Source organism: Spea bombifrons, chromosome 1 (genome assembly GCF_027358695.1).
Source record: "Spea bombifrons isolate aSpeBom1 chromosome 1, aSpeBom1.2.pri, whole genome shotgun sequence".
In the NCBI taxonomy this organism is placed as follows: Eukaryota; Metazoa; Chordata; class Amphibia; order Anura; family Pelobatidae; genus Spea; species Spea bombifrons.
The window spans coordinates 88,362,810-88,386,052 of NC_071087.1; the positions used below are offsets into that span (position 1 = coordinate 88,362,810).

General features: G+C 38.4%; 1 protein-coding gene across 1 annotated transcript in view; it reads left to right on the top strand.

Moving 5' to 3' along the window:
• The first annotated feature begins 2,373 nt into the window (after window positions 1–2,373).
• The window catches only part of SHOC1 (shortage in chiasmata 1), a 32,006-nt gene continuing 11,136 nt past the window's right edge, over window positions 2,374–23,243 (top strand). The window contains exons 1-16 of the mRNA XM_053470302.1: window positions 2,374–2,430; window positions 3,620–3,749; window positions 6,163–6,302; window positions 6,911–6,987; window positions 9,184–9,374; window positions 10,606–10,768; window positions 11,080–11,155; window positions 11,625–11,769; window positions 13,307–13,393; window positions 14,293–14,422; window positions 16,542–16,621; window positions 17,140–17,379; window positions 18,431–18,871; window positions 21,596–21,772; window positions 22,301–22,408; window positions 22,608–22,798. Coding sequence (XP_053326277.1) covers window positions 2,374–2,430; window positions 3,620–3,749; window positions 6,163–6,302; window positions 6,911–6,987; window positions 9,184–9,374; window positions 10,606–10,768; window positions 11,080–11,155; window positions 11,625–11,769; window positions 13,307–13,393; window positions 14,293–14,422; window positions 16,542–16,621; window positions 17,140–17,379; window positions 18,431–18,871; window positions 21,596–21,772; window positions 22,301–22,408; window positions 22,608–22,798 — 2,433 coding nt within the window. The remainder of the gene's footprint in view (window positions 2,431–3,619; window positions 3,750–6,162; window positions 6,303–6,910; window positions 6,988–9,183; window positions 9,375–10,605; window positions 10,769–11,079; window positions 11,156–11,624; window positions 11,770–13,306; window positions 13,394–14,292; window positions 14,423–16,541; window positions 16,622–17,139; window positions 17,380–18,430; window positions 18,872–21,595; window positions 21,773–22,300; window positions 22,409–22,607; window positions 22,799–23,243) is intronic.

Below are 23,243 nucleotides of genomic sequence, written 5' to 3' on the forward strand. Positions count from 1 at the left end.
GGGTTTTCACCCCAGTCACCTGACAAGCTATAATGATGAGCTATTAAAAGTTTTACAAAGTTACAAAATTAGGTAACACATGAAACTAAGGTGACCTGGTACCTTATTAGTATACCTATTCTTAGAAAATCACTATTATCTAAAGAATGTGGTCCCCATTTAGACTTCAGCCCTCACTCTAACGTTTACACGTTTTAAGCAGGTTTTTTTTTTAACCAAAATTGGCATCAATGATATCAATCAATACTAAACACAGAAATAACTAAAAAGAGGGAAACAGCCGTGGGACACCATACAATCCCTGCACTTTTATTATTGAGGCACAGCAACATCCTTTTCACTAGGCCCCAAGCCTGCTTTAGAGTTGCTATGGCAACTATACTGCTCTAGGCCCCTTCCAGCTGGAAAGCTTCACAGACATAACATGCCTGCTATCTTTCTTATGACATGTATGAGGTGATGCATACTTTTCTGTAGTACTTCACAAAGAAAGTGTCCATAAAGGTTTTTTTTAAGTTAAAAAAGCATCATGTAAATTCCCATCACACTAGTGACGCCAATAGTTTTTTTTAAATTTTATTTTACAGTGAACATTTACTGTTATTATAGTAACTACATAGTGGGTGAACTCAGATTTTAGTATATGTAATATTTGTCGGTTGCCTTGGTTTCTAGATGATATATTTATCATTTTGTGGTAATGGTCCCTGGCTGTAAATCCTATTGGGAATGAATATTCCTTATTAGCGGTGAGTTGTTAACTTTTCTGAAAAATTAAAGTTATTATTATTGGAATCTCACAAAATACCAGATAAAGGGCAATCGTAGTTGTGACTGTGATGTGATTTAGTATTACGGAAGCTTACATTATCACATCAACATAACCCAATAAAATAATGAAGGGAAATATGCATTAGCCACATGGTGGGAACAGGCCAGAGTGATCAAGTGTCCCTGATTTCAGTGGACAGTCCTCTGGTTTGGGCTAAGTTCCGGCCTCATTTTTCACAAAGTTTGTCCCCTGACCACTTCTTAATCCAAAAACGTATTTTCCAAAATAACCCTAACGCTAACACTGCTACCTCGCCTGTAGATTTTGTGTATTTTTCATGGTATTAATTCTTGCTTTGTATTGCTTGCATGTAGACCTGGTGCCAAAATAAGCAGGCAGCATTAGAAAGGGAACGATAACCTTCAACAACAATAATCAGACGGTAAGGATAATTCAATGAATTATTTATTTTAGGAAGAAGATCTAAAAGGTCACTGTTGATATTTCTTAACAAGCTTGTTTTGTCTGTAATAAAATATTCCTGGGGTGATCTCCTGTTGTATACAAAATGTCCATTGTATAGCAGATTTTTATCTTTAATGAATTTCTTTTACCACTGTGTTTTAATAACATACTATTCATCTCTGTATCTCTTCCATAGATTTCTCCAGAGAGAGATTAGAGTTGATTTCATTGTTTTTGCATTCCCAAATACCGGTATGTCTTTTGCTAGTACAGGAAGAATTGTCTCTGTCTGTAGATAAATAATTTTCTGAAGCATAAATGCATACGTTTTTGTTCTACGCGTTTTATCACATGCTTCAACTTAATCTCAAGAAATCCTTGATTTGGCTTTTTAAAACGTTAGAGTAATGTTGCAGGTAAAGGTTACATTTGTTACCGCAGGGGTAGTTTATATATAAAAGGCAATTCTGGTTGTTATGGAGATTGCACCACTGACCACTTTGCACCAAAAATGCTGTATATGCATGCTGTACCCCAATAAAGTGTCCAGTGCAGCGCTGGTGTTTTGCCACTTTATTAAAAATAATCTCTGTATCCTGCCAAAGTTTTACATGTTGCCATAGCTCCCATGGGGCAAGTGGGGCAGCTGCCTTAGTGGCCACAAGTGAGGAGTGCCCAAGACACCTGGCAGCTAAGGCCCATACCATCTTCCATTTCTAAAAGCAGATGTGATATCAGTATGGGGCAGAACCTCTGGCCCTGCCACAGACACCATAAGCCCTAGTTACGGCTCTGGTGTAACAGTATCAGGACAGTGTGCCCCTATGGCCTAGTAATCAGCCGCCTAATAACAGAGCCTCTGTGACACATCACATATCCTAAAAAATATTGTGAATGGGGAAGAAAAATTAGAAAGAAAAATTAGAGAATGGAATAGGGTTCCATAGAAACATCAATGTAATAAAAATAGAGCAAAATATGGAGAAGATTGTAAATAACCAGATGTTTATTTTTATAAATTACTAGGCAGCATAATTAATAATTAACAAAACATGTTTCTTCTTTAATTCTGTGGATAACATTAATGTTATTAACCTCGTCACTTAAAATATTTACCTATTTCAGAAAGAAAGAAAATGAGCACAGCACTTTTTCCAGCATTCAAGTTTCTTGCACTTGACTACGTATATGAGGTTTTTCAGATTGTTTCCCTTTTATTAATTAGTGGTTGAAGAATCATTGGGGAATGTTGTGAGGTTGCCTGCCTTTTTTTGTAGCATTTATGTAGGGAATTGACACACTTAAGGTGCTCCATCAAAATGTATAGGCCCAGGTGCTTACCCCACCATGGCCTATCGTCTTAATCCCCCACAGTATCCTCAAAAAAACCCTTCCCCATTGGTATGTCAAGTATTGTGGACAGTGTACACCATTATTCATAGTTGTACATGTGTATAAAATATACACGATTAGTGAAAATCAAAAATAATAATTATGTATTTTGTAACCAGGAAACCACCCTGTTTGCCTAGAATTTTTATCTATTTTTAAATAAATATAATAATTTTTAATTATCAATTATTATAATTTATTGTACATTTTTTTCATGTTTTTTTTTAACGACTCTACCTATCTACATCTATGAAATTCCCAATGAGCGAGAGTAAGAAGAGGTAGGAAAAAAACAGAAGAGACACGAAAATTAGTGTGGAGAGAGGATAAAACCGAGTGAAGAATTGTTGCCTGGAGACAAGAAGAGCTCAGAAAAGAGATTAAGGGGATGGAGGGAAAGGCAGTGGAGGGGTACTAAATACGCACTCGTAGGGCCAAATTCTATGCATGACCTGCCTACGTAAGAAGCTAGACAGGCTGTCACAGAGCTAAGCATTGTCAGTGGCGCGTTTTATATTTATAGATTGCCTCCAGTGTGCTATATTTATCAAAGCAAAGCCGGTGTGATCCTAGAAAGCAGTGGGACGTTCCTGCGTATTACCAAAGAATTGATTCTATTTTTTCTTTCCTTTATATAGTGCTTTGTTCCTAATTCCAGGGGCGTTGCTATGTTCCAAAAACAATAGCAATTGCAACACAAGCTGCGAGTCGTGCCACAATTTTTACCTACCTTTTCTGTAATTCCTTTTTCTATATATATGCATGTAACATTGTATTAATATGTTACATGTAAAATTATGCTAAAATAAAAAATAGGGCCTATATACACCTTACTTGCCTGCAGGGACACTTTTATCATGGGCATATGTGTACATACAGTACAAGCAAGAAAAAAGGGGAAAGAAGATCCTCAATCTGGCCTTCTGTAACACAAAAACAAATGAGAATAAATATTAGCGTGTTTTACTACTTTCTCCTTTTCTTTTTTAGAATATAATCAAGCAAAGAATTACTACGTCTTGGATGTATATTCCATTTCCAAAAGGAGTTCAGCAAAATGAGAATTATTATCACAGTGGGACTTTCACCAGTGATAATTATAGAAAACCTTGGAAACGAAGTATGTTATGTCTTTAAACTTGCCTTGCAAGACATTTTGCATGGAACAGTTAATAAGGATTCTGAGTACGATCTGTCTAGACTAGGATCTTGATATATCCTGCCAAAAATATTTAATTAGATGTGATGATTAGTCTAAATAACGTTTATGGTTCTGGTTTAGACATAAGGGGTCTTGTATTAAACATTTAATGCAGCCAAGCCTACAGGCTTTACTCAGCATAATTTTTAGGAAGTAATGTTAACTCGTAACTCTTACCTGTGTCCTATTTATTTTCTGATCTCCAACATTAATGATGACACACATTGGTGCTGGCTTTCAGCAAGGTGACTTATGTTGTTTCCATTTGCAGACCAGACAGCAAAACTGTAGCTTCTCGTGCACACTTCTCTGTATATGGGGCTACCAAGAGTAACAATCCACATTAAAGGGACATGCTTTTTTTTTTTTTTTTTTAAAGATTTCCAGTGGCCTCTGGTAGCCAATATTTGGAATGGTGCTCAAATGTTGCATAATTATTATACATTGACTGTATAATAGGAACCAGTATTACTACCAGGCAGCTGGTTAGGGAGTGTCTGAATTGGGGAGCAGCAGCCAATGGCATATTCCTCCTAGGGTTGTGGGTACAAAGAGGGAGCAGACCCTGGACCACTTTGATGTGGACAGATCGTCCTATTGGGCAGTTAGTCTCCCTGTTTGTGCTTGCTGGTTGGAGAGATCTCCCCGGTTAAATACGAGGGGTAACATTACATCACATATCCCTGTGATGAAACTGAGGCTGCGAGCACAATATGCAAGCATCGGACCTAAATCTTCAGGAGAGGTAAGGGAGTGGGGTGATAGGGTATGTATTGTGAGCTGGGATCATATAGCCTCACAGTCTTAAGGTTTAAAATACCACACAAGGTTGAATTCCTTTTAGAAATTATAGTCCTTGTTATTAAAAGGTTTGGCAAACAAAACATAAATATAAAACAAACAAAAAGAAAAGCCTTGCTCTCTGAGCACTAACTAACAGTTGTAACTGACTATCGTTGGACGGTACCCTCTGCCAGCAAAACATAATGTAGCGCAGACCTTTTTCCTTCTTAAGGAATCGTTCAGCAGACTCTTTTGGAAAGAAATGCAGTCTCGCTCACTGCTTGTGTCTTTTCTCACCTGAATCCCTCACAGGGCAATTTTTTGTAGCAGCCTCTTGCTGCTGGATTGCTAACAGGTGAATAACTATCTGGGAGATCCAGAACTCCTGGACTGGCTACATCACCTTCATCATCGAGCACTGGCCCCCCTTTCTTTCCAAAATGTTCCACCCCAGGGACCCATACTTAACTACAGAATTTCCTTTATTCTGTCTGCAACAAAACATTCTCCCTGGGGTTATCAAACAACACATTGCACTGCAGTATTTATGCCATCCGCCACCATGCCCGGTTCCCTGTCACAGTATGTCTATATGTAGGTAAGCATTAATGTGTGCATGAATGTCTATGTAAAAGTGTATGTGAGCATGGAAGTCAGGGGTGTCCAAGTTTATACTGCAGTGGGCCACTTCACCAGAAATGTATATGTGCGTAGGCCGCACTCATTTTTTACTGTGAGAAAATATGGCCTTTAATAAGATATGCAGATTAAAATAAAGACAATGACACAAAACCTTTACTTTTCCTCTCACTGATTTCTGGGCCTAGAAAGTCCTCTAAAGTGACTCAAAATTCCGGAGCAGAGTCATGTGATGTGACGTAAATTCACGTGACTCTGCTGCGTTCTGCTTCCCCTGTGCAGGAAAAAAGACCCTCCCCAGGTAAGCATGTGCATGTGAGCATGAATGTGTATGAATAAGTTTATCTGAGCATGAAAGCATGAGAGCATGAGGGAACCAAAAACCCCAAATGTACTTTTCAGCACTTATGAGCTTTATCAGTGGAGTATAGCTGGTATCATCCTTTCAGGCACAAGTAAGCAAGGAAGTCCAGGTAGCCTCTGTGAAATTCCCAAAGGGTGCATATATTACATACAAAAAGGTTTGACAAACTACCCAACTCAGAGCTGGCAGCCACTTAATAGCCTTCACTTGTACTACTGCAAGAGAAGAAACTCTATTGATACATCAGTCTGATTCTCGGGAGAAGGGCAAATCAGAAACAAAAGGCAAGGCAGATTTGCTCTGACCAAGGGAACCAACAATCCCTGACATACTGTATAGTCTAGCCTTCATAGGCCTTGTCAGTAGAATGCAGTGGGTATCCCTCTAGGCACACAAGAGCAAAGAGGTCTGCTTCTGGACTCACCTTTACACTTGAGGTGGACCCCACAAGATCCCTAAAGAGTGAAACTGAATACAAAAATTGTGTTTCTATTAAGTTGTGGACCACTCTTTGCTGAGTTGTTCTTGATCCTTTTTTGTATGCAGTTTCTCCCCTTGGAAATCTCTTGGGTCTTACCTCAAATGTAAAGGCGAGTCCAGACGTGAACCTCCTTGAAGTTACCAACGGCACCCAGCTGGAAAGACCTACAAGGTTCAAATATATGTCTGAAGGTGTTGCTTGGCTAGTGAGATCTCCCACTAAAGATGTTCATGTTTGCTAGGGGTCTGTGTAGCTGCAAACATGGCCCACTCCGGCAGTGGAAACATCGCTACATTTCTTCTGGCAATGCGTTTCTGCACAGGCTCTGTTGGGTTCCTTAGAAAACTAATTTAGAGATTCTGTGAAAGAGAAGTTCTGTACAGACTCTTTTTAAGGTGCTCACACAGAGATTATTGTTGATAAAGCTTGCCTAATGTGTTGAGTTGAGGATGTTTAGTGGTTTGCCTAATCTGAGTAGGGAACAAGACACTGTCACAGGCTGGCCTTCTGCTTCCTGAAAGACTACTGTATCATTGACTTGTATGTAACGTAACTTCTGTTCTTTAATAAGCTCAATCAGCTTGGGTTGTTGAATCCTCCCATCCAGAAGAACTTTGGTACACGTTTCTGTCCTGGACTGCCCTTGTGTGCAGGATTAGACTGATTTGTCAGTGGAGATTTTTCCTTTGTAATGGCACAAGTGAGCTAAACTTGAGATGGCTCTTAGTCGTGATGCACTGCAGGGCAGGCTATATGTGTCATTCTCAATCTCTTTTTGTATGAGATTTCTCCCCTTGAGGGTCTGTTTACCAGATGTGCCCATCCTTGCTCACATGTACCCAGAAGGATACCAACTGCACCCCACTTATGTGTCCCAAGAAGTTCAACATGTATGTCTGGGGTTTGTCGGCTCCTTCATATAGAGAAAATGTGCCTCGTGTTTTGCTGGTCTGTCCTTGTATTCAGGATCAGTCTGATATGTTAATGGAGGGTTTTTCTCTCTATTTAAGTGAGCTCTAAGTGAGCTAAAGTTTGAGATGTTCCTTAGAGATTCACCACAAAGCCTGGACTGTTTGCAAGTAGCCCTCATTCCCTAGAATACCTGCTTAGGAGGGGCCAAAGTCCATCTGTCCTTCATTGCCCTCTGGTGTTTTCTTTTCTACAAGTACAAAATGTTTTCTGGGTATGAGTCTACTGCCAAAACAGTTTAAACTCATATAGCTACCTGAAATGAAAATGCAGGGAAGGGATGGCAAGTATTCCCGTAAGCTGCCTGTGGAGTTGTTGTGGCAACTTCATAAGGTAAACTTAGTTAAACGTTAAACATTTCAACATGAAATGCAGAAGATTGATATATCAATAGCTGTGGCTAGGATTTGGATTATGAACACACTCAGTGTTATCAGTCTATGTTGTGCATTAATAAAGGGGTTAATGTAAGCGCTAATGGTACCAGGTACCTGATTCTGGGCCATCACTTGGTTCATGGACATGTACCCCATGCTTGCTCACTGCTTTCCTGTGTGTGCAAAGGCTGGATCCACACTCATGAGCACATCTGGTGTCCTTTAAATGCAGCCTTTTGCCAGAAGATTACTGATAAATGTTGTCAACCTGGTCTGTAACACAGCTTATGGAAATAAAGGAACATAACTAGTATTTTAACAAGTTTCCCCTTAATACACCACTATGTATTTCACCTCTACCACTCCATTAATATCTGCACATAAGGTGCTGCCAGGATTTTTATGATGTATGAGATATATAGTTCAGCTGGTATTGGCATCTGTTACTTAAATGGTTGAATGCTGTTTTTTTTCCCCCGTAAGCTGTATGTGGGATCAGCGACCTTTCTTCTACATCACATGAGTTAATCTTGCGGTCTACACTGTCATATTAGTGATAAGAGCTTTACAGAGCAAATGCACGATTGTAAACCAACATCAGAGGCTTATGCACACGTGGCAAAAACAATGCAGGTATGATCCAGGAAGAATGGTACACATTCCTAATTGGGCTGCTGATAGGATTCCAATGCAGATTTTACTGATAGATCATATGAAATGTAGAGATAATTCATTGGAATGCCATGGCCAAGCCCTCGGTGTTAGATGAATATCAGAACTGAAACATATTAATCGGAATGAAAAAAAAAACAGAACATGACACAAGTGATAAATGGGATTATGTTATGGTTTTGTCTGAGATTTGTGTTACTTTCCATGTAAAGCATTATAGAAATTCAGAATGATGTTACTTGCTAACACATTGCTGGTCTCTTCTACATTGTTGAGGTTCGGCAATTCCAGTCTGCAAGGTTCATCTAGAAGGCTCAGTGTTAGATGAATGGAAAAGATATATCTGTTTTGATGAGTGTCTTGAAAGGTAGGTAGAAAACTACGCTTATTCCATATTTCATGGCTTAACAGATCCCAGTAGCTAGGGCTAGATTTTAATATTAATCCATACGGCTATTGCAATTCCAATTGAATTCTATGTAGATTTATCCAGTTTTGGCTTCTCATATCAGTACCACATTGTTTCATGTAATACTTAGCACTTTAAAATATGAAATTTAGCTGCATCATGTATCTCTTGAAGATGTAGGACTTGGTGGTGCATGCTGCGCTATTCTGGATTGGCAAGTGAGATCAGAACTTCTGATGACGTGTAATCTTCTTTCTATCAACAGGAGCCATCATGTCTGACAGAGACCATGTAATGGCTCTTGATGCAGTTAGGGTGACCTTTTTTTCCAAGGCATCTGTATATTCCACATGTTTCTGACCACTGGATGTAAAGTGCTGTTGTGCAGTATACAGGACAGATAAACCCACAGAAGGGAATCAGTTACTCAGTTATGAATCCCAAACTGCACAGCCAGTTATGTACAAAAATTGTATGTTCCCATTTTCTTCGGACAGCTCTACAGACATGCCTATTTTGGCTAGTTGAAAACATGGCTGCGTAACAACTCCAGAATTGTCTTAGATTATACAATCTACAGTATATCTGTGTATATTGTACAAATATGTCTATCTTTACAGCACAGGTTAAGCAAAATAGTATGGGTTGTTTCCCTCTAGGCAGAACACTCCATGTTCCACATTTGTTGAGAAAGAAGAATGTATTCTCGATGTTGTCCCAAGCTCAAACCCTTCCACCCAGATCGATCAGGAGGAAATCTTGTTATTTGTTGAAAATGATGTCGAAGAGGTTGGACATATTTCTGAAGAATGCTGGAGGACTAGTGTTCCCATGGGAAAAAAACCTGACGGTATGCTGTCTTACGTATTAACTACATAACATGAGTCTGTTCTTTCCAAATCTATCTATGCTGGGAAGTTTCATGGACGCGCATGTACACATACATTGTGTCACGAAGCCCTGCTGGAAGCACATAAAAACCCAGTTCAAGTAGAACCTGATTTGTGTATCCAGCAGATGAAACCCTAAGCACTACGATGCATAGTCATCATGGCAACCTGGTGTCTAGGGCTGGTGAAGTCCAGCAATAACAGATTTAAAAGGTGTTTTAATAACCGGTTTATTATTTTGATAGTTCCCTTACTTTCAAGCATCATGGTAGTTTGCTTATAGCAGTGCAAAAATAATTATTTCAATTATCGCTCAGCTATCTTTTTAATCTGTCTCTATATATCTATTCTATCTATCAATCTCTACCTACACACAGCTAATGTCTCTTTAGTTTTCACAATGTCCTGTTCTGGTTTTAGTCACCCTTTAGGGGTTATGTGTAAATGTAGCACAAATATCTAGTTTGCCTTGTTTTTCTCAATGTAACTCATAGTACCAACATATAGTCACCCACTAAGTACAGCTAAAGTTAGACCTAGTGGTCTGACAATTCTTGCCACTGATTGGCTGTTTGAACCAACCAATCAGTGGAAAGCAAGGCACATCCACTGAAATCAATAGGAGCCTTTTCCATTTATGCTTACAGTCATGCCAGGTATATATATATATATATATATATATATATATATATATATACTGTATATTGTATATACATACACCTTCCACAGGTTCTAATCTATTGGCCATACTGAATGAATATTTTCCTGTAACATTTGACACCCCATTGGCCAGAGATAACAATGAGCGGACCCATTTGTGTTCTCTACATTTACCCACAGACGCCTTTGTTCCGCGTCTTTTATGTTTCATCCAATAAACACTTACTGTGAGAACTATGCGTTACCCAAGTGTATCCCGCTCACACTACGACGAAGGCGGCAGAGACAGCCAGGGTTCCCTCAGTGGACCCCCGGTTCCCGCTACAGCTCTCTTTAGTTTTTATTTGCTGGTTTATTAAATCAGCAGAATATCAAATCTCAAATGAAAACTAATCTCTTCTAGGCAATGGCTTTCAGCATCTCACCTTTTCCTTGTTACGTTAGATACTATCCCCACTATTATTACATTATATACTATGTCATATGTCATGAGTCATTTTACACTTGCTTTGTTCCGTCTGCTACCTACAGATTATTTTATCCCTGATGATTTGGTATTTGATTACCACATTGCAAAATACGGGTGCCATTTACCCAGTTTGGCTGTGTTGAGAAGCAGACTCAAAACTATCCCTGTGGAAGACCCCCTTGCGAACTGGCACAAGGGCTTTTGCACAAAAGAACATCTTTTCAGGTTTGTTATGTGTTTGAATTTGATTTGTGGCACTAGAATACTCTCTGAACCTAGTGTGCCATCTGTTCTGGTGTTTTTTTATTTTAAGAAGGGACTGCACCTTTTCTTGTAGAAATCCCATTCACATATGTTTGTACTTACCATATAAAAGCTCAGTCTTAGAAATGCAGAGGTTATTTGTGTCCCCATAGGCTTCTGCTACCTATGCTTTATGTTTGTGTGTTTTTTTTAGAAAGACAGAACATGACAAAGCTTATCTAAGCCCACCACACAAGAAATCGCTTACATTTATCATTTATATTTCACCACAGGATGGACATTTCTAAAGAGACAGAAACCGACTCAGATTTTATTACAGAAGAGTTCCGTGTTCAGCCACCAAAGGAGGTAGATACATCTTTACATGCAAGAGCTACGACGTATACATTATTACTACAAATTATACTATGAAATAAACAGATCTACACTGCCTGTATACATTGATTGTTTAAGTGCCTAAATCCAACATGCCTGATAAATTCAACCACCGATTGAGCATCGATTAGGTTACGTTAAAATCAGTGAATTCCTAAGATGATCAGCTTTAATGTAAAAATTGATAACATCGTGCAGGCTTTTAGGAATAGACATGATGGAGCGTACAAGAAACAATAATTACAATTAACAGATGCTGTATAAATTAGAATTCATGTATAACAAACTGTTGAACAAAGAAGCGTCTTAAATCATCGAAAAGCAAGCAATTTCACTGCATGCAAATAAAATACAGTTTGATGGCAAAAAAAGAACAATAGGATGGCATTCCAGTGGTTTATTATGTTGGTATTATGTTAATGTATTCAATTTGTGTTCACAGCAGTATTTAATGCTACCTTGCCCACTGGATGTTACTGATCACAATAGAGTAAGCAGAACCTCTGTGTCAGAACTCATTACAATGCTGCAGATCACTCCTGACACAATACAGCATTCACCGGCAGAAGGGCAGATGGTTAAAACAGGTAAACAGCATAAACAAATACGTATCTGCAGAGGTTTGCATGCAGAGCTATTACAATGAATCCACGGCCCAGAGTGTTAAGTAGAAGTTTTCATTATATGTGAAAAGAAAGGAAAAGATATCAGACACATCATATGGGAGACACCTGCTTTGCTAGACAGCTTAACATTACCTTGCATTCATATGCACTGGATATGTTTGCTTGTAGTAAATAAAATATAGGGAAGTTATAATTTAAAATGTTTAGACTAATTTCGATATGTGTTAACAAGATGTGTTTCATTCAGTTACACGCTAGGGTTGCTCTTCAAGAGCTTATCCACAATGGGGGCATAGGTTGATAATAACTAGGCTACGACAAGAGAGAAGCCCTTAGCCAGCACAGATCGCTGCTTAGTGTCTTGACTTTATCATGTTCCCAATGTGTTATTGGGTTGGGGTGGACACTAGAGCTGGGCAAAAAATGCCATCTCAAAAATTGGACTGAAAAAAATCTGGTTTCCATGTCTGACACCAGAACATACAAGGTGTTTCAGGAAAAGCCGGTGTTCTGAGACCTTGGTTCCCATAAGAATTAAGAAAAAGTTTTTTTGTTTTTTTCCCATAAGAATTAGGCAGGTTTTTCCCCTGGTTTAGCATATGTTCACCTATTTGATCTTGGATTGGACATGTTATTAACTAGGGCTTTGTTGGAAAGGCCCAGTGTTTCATGTTAATCCTGAAGGATAGAGAGGGAACGATACCGAAGAAACATAGATGGATAACAGTATGAAGTATGATGGAGACTCACAGAGATTATATAGAGCGGACTGGAAGAAGGAACTTTAATTTACCACTAGAAAGAGTGACATTTTACAGTGGAGAGGGTTGGGGAATATTGTGTAGGTCTAATGTATTCACCATGCACCCCAAAGCTGTAATTCCATAGACTATAGACCATTACCAGCAAAAAGACCAAGCTGTATCACAGATGTGGTTCACTCTGTGCTGACTATACAGAAGATTTTCGAGCAAGGATAAGACTAGAAAAGAATAATCCTTCCTCCTACAGGACATGCATTTATGGTCCTCCTCAACAATTTCAATGACATATTGTGTAAATTCATAGCACAAAGAATAATTGGTTTACAGACTGTTGTTTGAATAATGCATTATGTTACAAAGAGGGATGGACTAATAGTTATATTATTTTGCCTTCATGCACCTTTCTTTTTATTTGTGATGAATACATTCCTTTTTTAGGTTATGCTCTAATGCATTTGTCAACTCTTGCTGTTATCTCATTTGTGCAGGAAAGGTTTTTACCACCTAAAAGGTTTGCGTAAAGCTTGAATTAGATTGAATGTCTGACCATCACAATGCAGTGTGAATTTACAAGGAGAATGAGAAAGGCAGTTTATACTAGCAATTAATATGAAAGCCAGGCAAACATTTATCAAAAGAAGAAATAATAAAATTGCAATTTTGTAGCATTTTTCAGAAAGGCATATGTGTTTGATGATTTTGTGAGTTAATTTATCTTTACTTTTTATTCTTAGATTCTATTACCAAATCGACAGGTAAAATAGACGTTCTTGAGCACAGTTACATTAAAAAGGACCTTGACCCAATCTTTGAGGACACAGGTAAAATCGGAACCAGAAGGTATTGTCCTTTCATTAAAGACTCTGTCCTCTCTAGGAGCCTATACTCCTTTTTATAAATATTAATGTGAAAATTCTAGTATTGCTCCTTCCATTAATGCCACAACTGTATTGCAGAATATTTACGATTATAGTTGGCAGTATTACTAAAACTCAAGTGACTTCTGTTGCGTATTATAGAATGTTCAGTCAGAATCTGTAATGCTTAACCGCCCTGCTGCCTGTCTGTAATGTTAACAGCCTTATCATTTTAAGCTCATTTTCTTAGTAGGAAGCATCTGAGTAGATGCAAATGTCCATGCTCATATTCTGCCTTTTCTGGCCTTAATTCATCCCATGCTACCCATAATTTAATGCCCATAAATCAATTACTGCTTTCTGTGTGCTGACATTGTACTCATTATCAAGGTTGCCAAGAAAGAATTGTTTTTCTTGGCTACTCTAAGGAGACATTCCATGTGTCCTACGATAATAATCATAAGAGAACGTATAAAATGTTTTTGTGCATAGGGCAAAGTGTATAGAGTAATATTTATTTAAGAATGTCACTTTATATCAGAAGTTCCTACACCTCTACTTAGATTAAGCACATTGTTTTTGTGTATAGATCAAGAATGTAATCAATTTCAGTTACCTACTATTTTTAGCATTCTTGGCAGAAAAAGGCCAAAGGAGCAACTTTAAACTGAGACATGTAAGCGTTTGGAAAATTAAAAGATAATGTTTTATGAAAGCACAACCACGCAAAGAGGATGTCTGAAAATATAAACCTAAATAGAGCTAGTTTGAATGAAAGTGTAGTTGAGCAAAATGCTTTATTAATTATCTTTTTATACTGTATATTATTGCAAATATATTATAATGTATGTTTTGTGTTTTAGTGTGTTGCAAATCATACCATGAAGCTGAGCTAGAGATCCCATTGACTCCACCCAATTCACTACTTAAATTTCAAGCACAAGCCTTATGTGTTAACCTTGCTACAGAAGAAATGTCACCTGCTCCCCAGAAGTAAGTAGCATTGCTGTACTACAATTCATAAATAATCCACCACTGGTCTCCAATATGTATATATAAAAGACAATGTGAGCATTTGTTCATCATTAATTGTGTGTGTGAGCATAGATGTGTATGTGTGTGAGCATGGATGTGTACTTGTGCGTGTGTGAGCATGTATGTCTAAATGTGAGTGTGTGATCATTGATGTGTAATTGTGTGTGTGTGTGTGTGAGTATGGATGTCTAAGTGGGGTGAGATGGCGTGTGTGTAATTTGTTTAAGTGTGTTTACATATGTTGTATGTTGGGGGGAGCAAGGGGCAAAGAAGGCACAGACCAGTTGTGTGGGGGCAATAGTTTTGCCCCTGATCTAATCGGTAACGTGGCTTGATGATAGCTAATGACCACAACACTCCTAGACATTTAAAAGTACCATCAGACTTGACAGTTGATTAAATGTGCCATGTACTTCCCAAAGCCCTGGCATGCACCGCTATGTTTGCTCATGGAAGTATAGTAGAAAATGGCATCACATTTTGAATGAGGAAAAGTTAGTAGTATTATTGATGTGAAGGAACATTTTAAGAATTCTATGGGAAGCATGGAGATATTAAATAAGGGAAGAGCTTATAATCTAAAGATATAAATAAAAAAAAGAGTTCACAATGATTTGTTGCACAATTAAGGGCAGAGGGCAGAAAAGTACAGTCTGGTACAATCCTATGTATAGTAAGTCACAATAATCTAAATATCAGGGGTAAGTCTTGCACCTGGGTGCAGTATTTCTTTGACATCCCCAAAAAACACATACACTTACTAACATGGAGACTGACGTAAACACCCACTTAAACACCATACATTTACACATACACACACTAGCTCCCCTGCACCACTAACGATAGGATCAAACCCTGACACACACTCTCTCTAACACCATATACCAACACACACATACATATGCTGACACCAAATGCTAACACACACTCATGCTAAAAACATACACTAACATAAACAGACTCTAGTACCATATACTGACACACACTCATGCTAACACCATGCACTAACACCATACAGTGGTCCACTGCAAGTGCTATTATTTTCAAATGGAAGCGTCTAGAAGTAACAACATTCACAAAGCAGTAGACCATGTGCACTAACAGAATGGGACTGTTCAGTGCTGAAGCACAATGTGCAAAAATTGATTGTCTTCTATAGCATCAGTCACTACAGAGTTGCAAACTGCCTCTGAAAACAACGTCAGCACAAGCACTGTGCATTGATCACTATACGCAATGCCAAGCATTGGCTACAGCGGTGTAAAGCACACCGCCACTGAACTCTGGAGCAGTGGAAACATGTTCTCTGGATTTATGAATCGTGCGTCATTATCTGGAAGTCTAATGAACGAATATAGGTTTGGCGGATGGCAGGAGAATGCTACCTACTGTAAAGTTTAATGAAGAGGGATAACGGTCTGGGGCTGTTATTTCAGGGTTTGGACTAGACCCTCTTAGTTACAGGGTCATGTTAATGCTACAGCATACAAATGACAATCAAGAACATTGTATGCTTCCAACCTCATGGCACCAGTTTGAGGAAGGCCTTTTTCTGTACCAACATGACAGTGCCCCTGTGTACAAAGCAAGGTCCATAAAGGCAAGTTCATTGTGGAGGAACTTGAGTGCTGTGCATAGAGCCTTGACCTTAACCCCACTGACCACTTTTAGGTGAATTGTAACACCGACCGATTGCGAGCCAGGCCTTCTCATCCAATCAGTGCCTCACCTCACAAATGCTGAATGGGCAGATATTCCCGCAGAAACACTCCCAAATCTTGTGGCAAGTATTCACAGAGGAGTGGAGACTGTTATTGCTTCAAAAGCGGGATGGGGACTCCATAATAATACCCATGATTTTGAAACTGCATGTCCAACAAGCTCATATAAGGGTGTTAAGGTCAGGTGTCCACAGCATTTTGTTCATATAGAAATATTCTCCGCTATCCCACTATTCACCATTATTCAAATTAGCAAAGCCTTTTTTCTAGAATCATTCAACCAGAGACCAGATGTCTTGCAGCAAGTTTATATTGTAATAAGATTTTTCTTCTTTAACTCTTTTATTGTTGTCTAGGATTCAGATTGCATTGGCTCAAGAAGATATTTTAGAGAGCCGGGCCTGCACGTCAGATGTACACCACCTTCTGCTTAAAGGTAGGAAAAGCATGGCCAACAGGAACCCACATTGTAAACTTTTCTTATTACTTCAACAGATATGCTGTATACTTATATATATATATTCTGTGATATATCAGTAGAATAGTCAATGTAATTCTTCCAATGCTCCAGTATAACCTATTAATATTACTGTTACCCGCAATTACATCCTGGGACCACCATGATACTATGGCCACTCAGCTTACCAAGTGATGGCCCTGTGATGAGAACTTGAGAAAGTATTATTTCTGTTTGTTAAAGATGGGGGGCCCTGAGCTCTATCAGTTCAAGTTAGTTTGTTCTTGTATATGCATCCTTCCATCTAAACAGCAGCAATTCAGATGTTTGTGGAGATCATTGAAAGGTATTGGTTCAAGACTAAGGTATGTGGACAATGTTGATTTGCACTAAACTTGAAAATAGAAAACAGTCTGGTTTGCATGTTTGCAGTTACACATTTTGAATTATGATATGTAATATATTATTGCCGATAACATTTTCAAATGTATTTGCAGTGCCACAGATTCCAAACACCTTTCGCCATGCTACTATTTCTGAGCTCAAAAAGAAAATCTCAATCACAGCAGAGAAATCTGTAGGTTTCACACTTGGAAATAGCTGGTGGGGCGAGCTGGGGCTTAATATGAAGGCTGTTGATATCCTTGAGCCATTGACTACAGATGTATACAATGCAAACAACTTAATTATCAACACAATGGAGGATTTTGCAATAATCACTGCTGTACAATTAGAAAGTAAGTCTACAAATTGACCATAGAAGAAAGTACGCTTCCTCTGATAAAAAAAAGAAAATCCTAGTTTAAAAAGATGAGACATCTCAAATACAATGACAAATGCCACTTTGGATGCCATACCTCCCTATCATGGCTCCTATACAGTCCAATGTCACATATTATTGGTTAACTAAGACGAATGATAGTAGTCTCTGCCAAAGTTCCTTTTCACGCTGCTTGTTACAATATGTAGGTGCAAAAAAAGATCAGAAATGGTGTCCCTATTGTTGTGATCGATGACATCATTGTTCTCTGGTTAGCATTGTTTTTTTCTTTCAATGTGTAACTGCTAATTTGTAGAGCCGGTGTGAGATACAGCAATGATGCCATAGGCTGCAATGTCTGCGTTCACAGTGCCACCAAGTGTTCAGTTACCTTAAAGTCACTAATGGTTCAAAGGCAATACTTTGCTGCTTTGGGATTCCACGCAAGGCCATCTCTTATACACTGAAGCTGACAAACTACTTTTGTGACAGCCTCTGTGTGCCTGGACAAAGACTATTAAATAACCCTTTCAGTGCCAACCATGTATGTGATTGCGTTAAATTAAATTTCTTACGTTTCTTGTGTTTACCACTCACACAAACGCGGGCATTGTCCTAGTAGCAGATAAGTGCTCATCAGCCCTTCACTGCCTAAAACCACAGGCAAGCCCACACATTGTTTATTTAGCTTGGCATCCACTGGACCTCCCCCCCAGAAGCTAACCAGGCTCACTAAATCTCTCCCCTTTTGGTATTTAGATATATCATTCATCGTATGAATGTCGCCACTGCAGGCTCAATGGATTACTGCAAAATATAATGTATACAATAAAGGCTAAAAGTAAACCACAACTCTGGAAAGTCCTATATATTAGAAGCATTTGTTTTCTAGATTACCATAGCCACAGAAACAGTGACATACATTCATTAAATCAAATACATGGTTAAATAAAACATTTAATATACATGACAGTTTACTGATTTAGTAAGCCTCATGCTTCCATGTCTTCCTGTTCTCCATTATATAGGGTTGTTAGAGGAGACGACACTTTCTATGAAGCAAAAAGGCGGTTTGCAGAACAGTGGCCAGGGTTTTTTGCCTAATGCTTGCACCTCGCCAACGCCTAAGCTCTCGTGTCCTCCCTCACAAAGTGAACTCTTGGTGGATTCAAAAGATGCATCTGTCAGTGAAATGTGTGAGGACTCTGGCAAAGATGAGAGGGCACATTGTGATAACCTACATACATTTTCTTCATATTCAGAAGATGTTAATGTTGGGAAAAATTCACCTTTTTCACTAAGCCACTTAAACCCAACAAAGAGTTATTCAAAAGAAATTCATAATGGAAGCAATGGTCACAAGATAGGATCAAAGGATGCATCAGATCTTCTTAGCAGTTTCATCATGCTTAGGACTAACCGTGCGTTAAGTCCCAATGACATACTTACAGAAGGGCTCCCATTACAAGGTACTATTAATTCCTCCATAAATAATAAGAGGTTTATCGTTTTAACTAATTATTAAGTGTCTATAAAGAAGGTTTAGAAGAGGTGTATGTAGCCATCAATGTTTTTATATAGTGGTATGAAAGGATACTCATATGTTATTAGTCAAGCCGGTTTCTTGACATTTATAGAGTGTTTGAAGAATGTCTTTGTCAGCTAAAATGATGTGTCTGACACTGCTTTACTATATGCAGAGTACGAAACAGTGTAAACTTCCCCATAATTAGTAAATGGGATTATCCAGGGAACCTCCATAGCCTATTCTCATTCAAATCTACCATGACAGTAGAAGATGTAAACGGGGCCATGCATAAATGATCAGATTATCTACTGGCTTAATCAGGCATGTGGTATGATGAAGTAGCTTTACCATCATATAAAATAAAAAAACACACACAGTGGGCCAAATTCAATGGCCCATCTAGTAAGCACTAAATTGTAATAAAAATGAGTTAGCAATTAAACTCCTAGGGCACACAGACAAGCTATGATGCACTAATCACTCCACCACATGTACACGCTTAGCATGTAATTCTAATGATTAAAATCACTACTTGTCTAAGCAGATCAAAACATATCTCCAGGCAGCAGGGGTGAATCTCGGCTACGAGGGCATTGTCCTAGTACTAGATAAGTGCTCATCAGTCACCGACCCTTCACTGCCTAAAACCACAGGCAAGCCCACACATTGATTATTTAGCTTGGCATCCACTGGACCCCATCACCCCCCCAGAAGCTAACAGGCTCACTAAATCTCTCCCCTTTTGGTATTTAGATATATCATTCATCGTATGAATGTCGCCACTGCAGGCTCAATGGAATACTGTAAATTATTATATTCTATAACCAAAGGTTAATAAATTGTATACAATAAAGGCTAAAAGTAAACAATAACTCTGGAAAGTCCTATATATTAGAAACATTTTGTTTTCTAGATTACCATAGCCACAGAAACCATGTATTCCAGTGACATACATTCATTAAATCAAATGCATGGTTAAATAATACATTTAATATACATGACAGTTTACTGATTTAATAAGCCTCATGCTTCCATTTCTTTTCGGGGTACAGTATTTCTTTGGTGACTCAAACACATGCATGCAATGCATCACACACACCTTTAAACATCCACGATCACACGCTTCAACATTCATGCTGACCCTTGTTCATGTCTCCCCATGCGGTTCAAAACAGTTTAGAAAGGGCTCTTCCCTTGAGCGGTGGGGCCCAGTTTCTAAACAAATTTGAATTGGTATGAGAAGACCGGAACAAGGGGTCATAGGGGTCCCACCGGGCCCCCTGTAGTTACGCCAGTGCATTCAATCTAATACCATACCCTTACACATATGCACATTACCTCACTCTTCTCTCTCTTGCACCAATAACCCTAGGCTCTATGACACTATATATATATGCTGACACATCCCCACTCATCATAAAACCATACACTGACAAACACACTCAGGCTAACACACAGTTATCTATGCAGCTCACCACGCTTTCTCCTCTCCTCTTACCTCAAGTTGAGGCCTGTCTCTTATGCAACTCAAAATCCCTGTATGAGCTGCCACCATTATTTCCACATGGTCACATGGTAGGACAGTCAATTGAGATCAAAGTTATTACACAAGTAGCACCAACAAGTCACAAATTCACATACAAAATGTCTTGGTACTTACATGCCTTCGAAATATACCCTCTAGTACAAAAGTGTCTCTTTGGCCATCTGAAGTATTGGGAGTTTTGGTCATAGTAAAATCATTTTTTTTAGGGAGAACTTCAAATGTTTTGCATGACATACAGATAAATAGTGTAAAAATTATTTTGTAAAGTAAGTTAGTCACAAAGTACATTTTGGGATACGTATTTATTAATATATATATTTATATTTAAATTACAAACAGGCAATATTCCTACCAGACCTTTAGACCTTGAATCACATAATCATCTCACTCTTCAAGCCAACACTGAAGTGCCTACAGAAGACAACTACCTATCTGTTGACGTTCCAGCTTCAGGTAAAAAGACGTTGCCTTTTGATGTTTTTTGTGGGAATTGTTTAACTCTTTGTTATTGCATAAAAAATTATTTCTAGCATCTGCTCCACAACAACTGCTGCTTCACACCTGTTTATGTCACCTGTGCAGTGTATTCATTTATTCCTTTCAAGAAATAGATCATTATCATTTTGTGTTGTGATGTCTTGTATCATTATTATTGTATCCTCTGGCTTTTGACCTGTGGAGGTGGCCCAAGAAGATCCAGCTCGCCGATGGTTTTACCAAGGAAGAGGCTTCAAATCCCTTAGGGGAGTGTGGCCCCAGAAGAAGAACATTGGGACCTGGGGTTCCTATGTGACACAGACAACTTCACCTGTCATCGGTGACACAGTTAAAGCACAACTCATCTGGATTGTAAACTTAAATAGCATATGCCATTCTTTTAATTATTATTTGTACAATGTTTAGTTCAATTTGCTCACTTTTATTCAATAGAAGGTGATTGGTGCTATTTCTATAACCTTATTATAAACAATCTAATGTACAGTATGCAAGGTATTTCATACTTCATTATTAGAAATGGAAATGTACTCAACAAGTGGTTGAGTATGCACTATATTTAACCTTACCTTATTTAATACCTTTTTTTTTTTTTTTTTTTTTTTTACTTTGTCATGTAAACAGAGAGTCAATGCCAGGCTTACAGAATCCTTGAAGCCTCAGCCATACCGGTACTAAACAAACTTCAAAGCCTTGGGATTTCTACCTGTCTGAACTGGAAGTTTGGCACAGTCGCTTTTGACTGTTCTCGTTTTTTGCTGCGGCAACGGGAAAAACTGGTCACTGATGAAGCAAAAGCAGGTGAAGCGGTTTGCTTTAAGTTTAGATATTATGTTGGGATTGAGAGTAGACAGTGGAGTATGTCATCTTTTCCGCTTTTTCAGAGTCTTCCAAGTATGGAATATAGAATTAAATGGCAAGGGGAAATTACGTATACTCTCACTAGTCAAGACTAACAACCACAACAGCTGACATTTCTCTTTCAATAAGCTTCATGTCCGGAAGAGCTATGGATTATATGGCCACTAGAGGGAGAAAATGCATTAAGGAACATCAGATTTTATAAAACCCAAAACTATAATTAGTTCTGTGATTGCTCAATAGGCTTACGACAAATAGAGTTAGCATGTTCCCATTAATAATCAATTTTAAGGAATATATGCAAAGTATTGCATCGCTTTAATCATTTTATGGCACTTAGACATAGGGTTACAAATGATGAGAAGGTCCTGCTCCAAGGAGGTGCTCAATGCATATAGGATATTGGAGAGATAATATTGATATGTGAATTTTTAATTTTGAATTACAAGCTAGGTTGCTATTTTCCAGGAAACGAAGACGATAAAGATGTAATGCTATTCAAGCATGCAGCTCTTTTCCATATCCTGGTGACACTCAGAGACCTTATCCTCATGTGTGACTTTGATATGGCTCTAGGTGAGTGAACATTCTACTTTATAGAGAAGGACTTGATATGTCTAGCCGTACACATCACTGTATTGTTTCAAGGTGGCTGTGTTTTATTTCAAATAGCATATAGGCATATCATATTGTTCAAATAATTATCAGGGAGAACAAAAAAATAAAAGTGTCCTTATCTTCTCAAAATGTCATTTGCTGTTTTGTGTCCTTTCAGAGTATTTGCACGAAGCAAAGGATATGTATAAAAGTCTGCTGGGGTCCAGTTTAGATGACATGTACCGAAAGCTGGAGATTGTGCAGTTTGTTAAAGAAAAAAATGAAGAGTTAAACCCCAAGATTTTAGTTCTGCAAAGCCAGTTGTCCCAATGGATGGAGAGACAACAAATGGGGGAGAAGCAGTTCAAAGTAAACTCTCAATGCAAGACTATGCTATTTACGAGCGCACATTATAACATACGCCATTTTCATAGCCCATTACACCCCTAGATAGACATCCTTTAGTTTATTAAAGAAGAATACAGATTCTGAACAGTTAATTTTCATATGTGACGGAAACTATGCTAATAAAACATAACATGTCATGTGAGTTAAACTGTTGGAGATAGTTATGCGCGTGAATATTTTTTTTCTCATGAGCCTCTGTTATCTACTTTTATCATAGCTACATACTTTGGAAATTGTTTTAGCACCAGCGTGATAATCTGTACCAGTATCACACACACAGAGCACATCTCACGCTGTGCAGAATATATTATACAGTATAGTACATCTGCAAGGCACTGTTTATAAAAAAAAATACTTCATATTTACTGACACGGGGGTATTTACTAGGGTGTAATAAACAGATAAG